The sequence below is a fragment of the Procambarus clarkii genome, chromosome 24, assembly GCF_040958095.1.
Source record: "Procambarus clarkii isolate CNS0578487 chromosome 24, FALCON_Pclarkii_2.0, whole genome shotgun sequence".
Taxonomy (NCBI): domain Eukaryota; kingdom Metazoa; phylum Arthropoda; class Malacostraca; order Decapoda; family Cambaridae; genus Procambarus; species Procambarus clarkii.
This window is the reverse complement of record NC_091173.1, coordinates 6,775,984-6,783,423: the sequence shown is the minus strand read 5'-3', so window position 1 is coordinate 6,783,423 and position 7,440 is coordinate 6,775,984. Positions and strand designations below refer to the sequence as shown.

Sequence of the window (7,440 nt, the reverse complement as noted above, 5' to 3'; positions counted from 1 at the left end):
GCGGTGAGCGCCAGGGGGGGCGGTGAGCGCCAGGGGGGGCGGTGAGCGCCGGGGGGCGGTGAGCACCAGGGGGGGCGGTGAGCGCCGGGGGGGGCGGTGAGTGCCGGGGGGGGGGGGGGGCGGTGAGCGCCGTATCTGATCACAGCAACATGCTCTATGCCATAACAATTATTTGATCACATATGCAGATCCAATTTAGTTATGCAATGTTAATTCCTTTTCTATATCTAGCAATTTTGCACCTCAAATATTTGCCTTCATATGTAGACCACCCACACCCAACCCACCCCACCCACACCCACAACACCCCACCCACCCCACCCACATCCATCCCACCCACATCCACACCCACAACACCCTATCCACACCCACACCCACAACACCCCACCCACATCCATCCCACCCACATCCACACCCACAACACCCTATCCACACCCACACCCACAACACCCCACCCACACCCAGTTACGCCCAACCAACATCCAGTCACACCCTAGCCGCTCCCGATTTCACCCCACAAACAGCCCCTACACCCAACCAATACCTCCAATACTCACTACACCAACACACCAGCCTTTCTCCCCTCAGCCACTTCAACACCCACGTATACCCTCCCCAGCACCCACTTGCACTCCACATCTACTCCAACACTCAACTTCCTCACTTCCTACATGTGCACCTCCAGGGTGGCGTCCGTACCCGCACCACCAGCCATGTGCACCTCCAGGGTGGCGTCTGTACCCGCACCACCAGCCATGTGCACCTCCAGGGTGGCGTCCGTACCCGCACCACCAGCCATGTGCACCTCCAGGGTGGCGTCCGTACCCGCACCACCAGCCATGTACACCTCCAGGGTGGCGTCCGTACCCGCACCACCAGCCATGTGCACCTCCAGGGTGGCGTCCGTACCCGCACCACCAGCCATGTGCACCTCCAGGGTGGCGTCCGTACCCGCACCACCAGCCATGTGCACCTCCAGGGTGGCGTCCGTACCCGCACCACCAGCCATGTGCACCTCCAGGGTGGCGTCCGTACCCGCACCACCAGCCATGTGCACCTCCAGGGTGGCGTCCGTACCCGCACCACCAGCCATGTGCACCTCCAGGGTGGCGTCCGTACCCGCACCACCAGCCATGTGCACCTCCAGGGTGGCGTCCGTACCCGCACCACCAGCCATGTGCACCTCCAGGGTGGCGTCCGTACCCGCACCACCAGCCATGTGCACCTCCAGGGTGGCGTCCGTACCCGCACCACCAGCCATGTGCACCTCCAGGGTGGCGTCCGTACCCGCACCACCAGCCATGTGCACCTCCAGGGTGGCGTCCGTACCCGCACCACCAGCCATGTGCACCTCCAGGGTGGCGTCCGTACCCGCACCACCAGACATGTGCACCTCCAGGGTGGCGTCCGTACCCGCACCACCAGACATGTGCACCTCCAGGGTGGCGTCCGTACCCGCACCACCAGCCATGTGCACCTCCAGGGTGGCGTCTGTACCCGCACCACCAGCCATGTACACCTCCAGGGTGGCGTCCGTACCCGCACCACCAGCCATGTGCACCTCCAGGGTGGCGTCCGTACCCGCACCACCAGCCATGTGCACCTCCAGGGTGGCGTCCGTACCCGCACCACCAGCCATGTGCACCTCCAGGGTGGCGTCCGTACCCGCACCACCAGCCATGTGCACCTCCAGGGTGGCGTCCGTACCCGCACCACCAGCCATGTGCACCTCCAGGGTGGCGTCCGTACCCGCACCACCAGCCATGTGCACCTCCAGGGTGGCGTCCGTACCCGCACCACCAGCCATGTGCACCTCCAGGGTGGCGTCCGTACCCGCACCACCAGCCATGTGCACCTCCAGGGTGGCGTCCGTACCCGCACCACCAGCCATGTGCACCTCCAGGGTGGCGTCCGTACCCGCACCACCAGCCATGTGCACCTCCAGGGTGGCGTCCGTACCCGCACCACCAGACATGTGCACCTCCAGGGTAGCGTCCGTACCCGCACCACCAGACATGTGCACCTCCAGGGTGGCGTCCGTACCCGCACCACCAGACATGTGCACCTCCAGGGTGGCGTCCGTACCCGCACCACCAGACATGTGCACCTCCAGGGTGGCGTCCGTACCCGCACCACCAGACATGTGCACCTCCAGGGTGGCGTCCGTACCCGCACCACCAGACATGTGCACCTCCAGGGTGGCATCCGTACCCGCACCACCAGACATGTGCACCTCCAGGGTGGCGTCCGTACCCGCACCACCAGCCATGTGCACCTCCAGGGTGGCGTCCGTACCCGCACCACCAGCCATGTGCACCTCCAGGGTGGCGTCCGTACCCGCACCACCAGCCATGTGCACCTCCAGGGTGGCGTCCGTACCCGCACCACCAGCCATGTGCACCTCCAGGGTGGCGTCCGTACCCGCACCACCAGACATGTGCACCTCCAGTGAGAGTTACGACGCTCAAGTTTGTCTTGACTGCAAACTTTGCGGCTAACCTGGTGATGCTGGCACCCCAGAGGCTGTGGTGGGGTGATGCTGGCACCCCAGAGGCTGTGGTGGGGTGATGCTGGCACCCCAGAGGCTGTGGTGGGGTGATGCTGGCACCCCAGAGGCTGTGGTGGGGTGATGCTGGCACCCCAGAGGCTGTGGTGGGGTGATAATTGGCACCCCAGGAGCTGTAGACGGGGGGGTGAAAATTGGCACCCCAGAGGCTGTGGTAGGGTGATAATTGGCACCCCAGGAGCTGTAGACGGGGGGGTGATAATTGGTACCCAGAGGCTGTGGTGGGGTGATAATTGGCACCCCAGGAGCTGTGGTAGGGTGATAATTGGCACCCCAGAGGCTGTGGTGGGGTGATAATTGGCACCCCAGGAGCTGTAGTAGGGTGATAATTGGCACCCCAGAGGCTGTGGTGGGGTGATAATTGGTACCCCAGGAGCTGTAGTGTGGGGTGATAACTGGCACCCCAGGAGCTGTAGGGGGGGGTGATAATTGGCACCCCAGGAGCTGTAGAGGGGGGTAATAATTGGCACCCCAGGAGCTGTAGAGGGGGTGATAATTGGCACCCCAGGAGCTGTAGAGGGGGTGATAATTGGCACCCCAGGAGCTGTAGAGGGGGTGATAATTGGCACCCCAGGAGCTGTAGAGGGGGTGATAATTGGCACCCCAGGAGCTGTAGAGGGGGGTGATAATTGGCATCCCATGAGCTGTAGAGGGGGTGGTAATTGGCACCCCAGGAGCTGTAAAGGGAGTGATAATTGGCACCCCATGAGCTGTAGAGGGGGCTGATAATTGGCACCCCAGGAGCTGTAGAGGGGGGTGGTAATTGGCACCCCAGGAGCTGTAGAGGGAGTGATAATTGGCACCCCAGGAGCTGTAGAGGGGGGTGATAATTGGCACCCCAGGAGCTGTAGAGGGAGTGATAATTGGCACCCCAGGAGCTGTAGAGGGGGGTGATAATTGGCACCCCAGGAGCTGTAGAGGGAGTGATATTTGGCACCCCAGGAGCTGTAGGGGGGGTGATAATTGGCACCCCAGGAGCTGTAGAGGGGGGTGATAATTGGCACCCCAGGAGCTGTAGAGGGGGGTGATAATTGGCACCCCAGGAGCTGTAGAGGGAGTGATAATTGGCACCCCAGGAGCTGTAGAGGGGGGTGATAATTGGCACCCCAGGAGCTGTAGAGGGGGGTGATAATTGGCACCCCAGGAGCTGTAAAGGGAGTGATAATTGGCACCCCAGGAGCTGTGGTAGGGTGATAATTGGCACCCCAGGAGCTGTAGAAGGGGGTGATAATTGGCACCCCAGGAGCTGTAAAAGGGGGTGATAATTGGCACCCCAGGAGCTGAAGAAGGGGGTGATAATTGGCACCCCAGGAGTTGTAGAAGGGGGTGATAATTGGCACCCCAGGAGCTGTAAAGGAAGTGATAATTGGCACCCCATGAGCTGTAGAGGGGGGTGATAATTGGCACCCCAGGAGCTGTAGAAGGGGGTGATAATTGGCACCCCAGGAGCTGTAGAAGGGGGGATAATTGGCACCCCAGGAGCTGTAGAGGGGTGATAATTGGCACCCCAGGAGCTGTGGTGGGGGTGATAATTGGCACCCCAGGAGTTGAAGAAGGGGGTGATAATTGGCACCCCAGGAGCTGAAGAAGGGGGTGATAATTGGCACCCCAGGAGCTGTAGAAGGGGGTGATAATTGGCACCCCAGGAGCTGTAGAAGGGGGTGATAATTGGCACCCCAGGAGCTGTAGAAGGGGGTGATAATTGGCACCCCAGGAGCTGTAGAGGGGGTGATAACACACACACACACACACACACACACACACACACACACTGAAGTACACGATGAAAGGGAACTGCCTACCTGTAACGATTCGAGAAAGAGACCTGGGAGTGGATGTGACACCTAATCTAACTCCTGAGGCACATATAAATAGGATAACGACAGCAGCGTACTCTACACTGGCGAAAATTAGAACTTCATTCAGAAACCTAAGTGAGGAGGCTTTTAGGGCGCTTTACACTGCCTACGTGAGACCAGTCTTAGAGTATGCCGCGCCATCATGGAGCCCCCACCTGAAGAAACACATAAGGAAACTGGAGAAGGTTCAGAGGTTTGCGACGAGGCTTTTCCCAGAGCTACGAGGGATGGGATATGAAGAGCGGCTGAAGGAACTGAACCTTACGACACTAGAGAAAAGAAGGGAGAGAGGAGATATGATAGGAACATAAAATACTCAGGGGAATTGACAAAGTGGAAATAGATGAAATGTTCACACGTAATAATAACAGAACGAGGGGACATGGGTGGAAACTGGAAACTTAGATGAGTCACAGAGATGTTAGGAAGTTTTCTTTTAGCGTGAGAGTAGTTAAAAAATGGAATGCACTTGGGGAACAGGTTGTGGAAGCAAACTCTATTTATACTTTTAAAATTAGGTATGATAGGGAAATGGGACAGGAGTCATTGCTGTAAACAACCGATAGCTGGAAAGGCGGGATCCAAGAGCCAATGCTCGATCCTGCAAGCACAAATACGTGAGTGCAAATAGGTGAGTACACCCGCACGCACACACATATATGCAGCGAGCTTGGAGTTGCCATTTCCAGCAACGGGGAGGGAGGGGGAGGGGGGGAGGGGGGATGGGGCTGAGCCGCGAACCCCTAGTGTACTGGCGGGAACCCTATCCATTCACCCTGTAGAGTTTCCTAACGATTACCGAGAGAATCTTGCCGCCTACTTTGGACAGACAGACACAGACGGTCTCTTATAAGTACTGAGTGGACAGTTCAGGTCCAAGGATTTAGACATTGATACCCTTCAGACAGTGTTGAGGATCTACCTCGAATATTCATAGGAATAGACTTGAATCCGGACTTTCAATCCAGAATCAGACGCTGAATCCATTGATTCAGAGGAATGAGTCAGGGAACCAGGAATTAATTCTAAGGCACCAGCTCGATATACAGTTCACTTGGTGCTTTCAGATGTCAGCTCACCATTAATGAATCAGATTTAGCACTGCGGCATCCAGTTTTTTTATCGTATTAATGAATCGCAGCTTCGTATTAATTTACGGATATCCAATGGCATGTTCCCAGCCTGGCTCTCAGTAATCAACGGCAGTTCACTTTTTAGAGCCACGAATCAGTATTCCGTAGGGGCGTTCATATTAAGAAAGGTAGTAATGAGAGGATGAATGGGAGATGTTGCAAGTGTTGCAATGGGGGAGATGTTATGGGTGTTGCTACGGCATATATCCCAGATGGTAAGTCTCGGGCAGGTGAGCCTTACAACACCCTGCCACACTGTTCCAGCTTCTCCTGCTCTTCCTGCCTGACACACTCACAATATTGTGTGATATTGAATACCTTATTGTCCTTCTCGTGAAGGTCACGGGTCCTGCCCGAGGTCACGAGTCCTCCCCGAGGTCACGAGACCTCCCCGAGGTCACGAGTCCTCCCCGAGGTCACGGGTCCTGCCCGAGGTCACGAGTCCTCCCCGAGGTCACGAGTCCTCCCCGAGGTCACGGGTCCTGCCCGAGGTCACGAGTCCTCCCCGAGGTCACGAGACCTCCCCGAGGTCACGAGTCCTCCCCGAGGTCACGGGTCCTGCCCGAGGTCACGAGTCCTCCCCGAGGTCACGAGTCCTCCCCGAGGTCACGGGTCAACAAGTGCACTGACACGGACTTCCAACGTTCTCGTGTTGATGTCATGTCCTTGTTCATGCCCCCCCCCCTCTGATCTACCAGTGTGATACTACACTCTAGTTTTTTTCAATATGATCCTACACTCTGATCTTCCATACTGGAAGATCAGAACAGGTGTACAAATTCCTGAGCCTACTGGGCTCCATCAAATCTACATTTGAAACTGTGTATGGAGTCAGCCTCCACCACATCACTGCCGAATGCATTCCACCTGTTAACTACTCTGACACTGAAAAAATTCCTTCTAACGTTCCTGTGGCTCCTGTGGGTACTCAGTTTCCACCTGTGTCCCCTTGTTCGTGTACCACCAGTGTTAAATAGTTTATCCTTATTTACCCGGTAGATTCCCCTGAGGATTTTGTAGGTTGTGATCATGTCTCTCCTTACTCTTCTGTCTTCCAGTGTCGTAAGGTGCATTTCCCGCAGCCTTTCCTCGTAACTCATGCTTCTTAGTTCTGGGACTAGTCTAGTGGCATACCTTTGGACTTTTTCCAGCTTCGTCTTGTGCTTGACAAGTGTGCGTGCGTGCAGTGTGAGCGTGTAGTGAGGTATGGTGGCCGGTGTGATGGAGTTGTGTGATCACCAAGAGACTGGAGCACCAGCACGGCTCCGGCGCGGGTCCACTTAAAGCCGATACAACCTTCCTGGCGGGAAGGAAGACTGGCCGGATGGGTCCTTCCTCCCCACCAGGCCAGTGGTCTCCTCCTCTTCCTCCCCACCAGGCCAGTGGTCTCCTCCTCTTCCTCCCCACCAGGCCAGTGGTCTCCTCCTCTTCCTCCCCACCAGGCCAGTGGTCTCCTCCTCTTCCTCCCCACCAGGCCAGTGGTCTCCTCCTCTTCCTCCCCACCAGGCCAGTGGTCTCCTCCTCTTCCTCCCCACCAGACCAGTGGTCTCCTCCTCCTCTTCCTCCCCACCAGACCAGTGGTCTCCTCCTCTTCCTCCTCACCAGGCCAGTGGTCTCCTCCTCTTTCTCCCCACCTGGCCAGTGGTCTCCTCCTCTTCCTCCCCACCAGGCCAGTGGTCTCCTCCTCTTCCTCCCCACCAGACCAGTGGTCTCCTCCTCTTCCTCCCCACCAGACCAGTGGTCTCCTCCTCTTCCTCCCCACCAGACCAGTGGTCTCCTCCTCTTCCTCCCCACCAGGACCAGTGGTCTCCTCCTCTTCCTCCCCACCAGGCCAGTGGTCTCCTCCTCTTCCTCCCCACCAGACCAGTGGTCTCCTCCTCTT

The 7,440-nt window shown here is 57.7% G+C and overlaps 1 protein-coding gene across 1 annotated transcript; it reads right to left on the bottom strand.

Annotated features, from left to right (window-relative positions):
• Positions 1-667: 667 nt before the first annotated feature.
• On the bottom strand, positions 668-2,437 carry LOC123761849 (autotransporter adhesin BpaC-like). Its single transcript, XM_045748070.2, has one exon. It carries the CDS (start codon positions 2,435-2,437, stop codon positions 668-670), a length of 1,770 nt encoding a protein of 589 aa, XP_045604026.2.
• Positions 2,438-7,440: the final 5,003 nt, after the last annotated feature.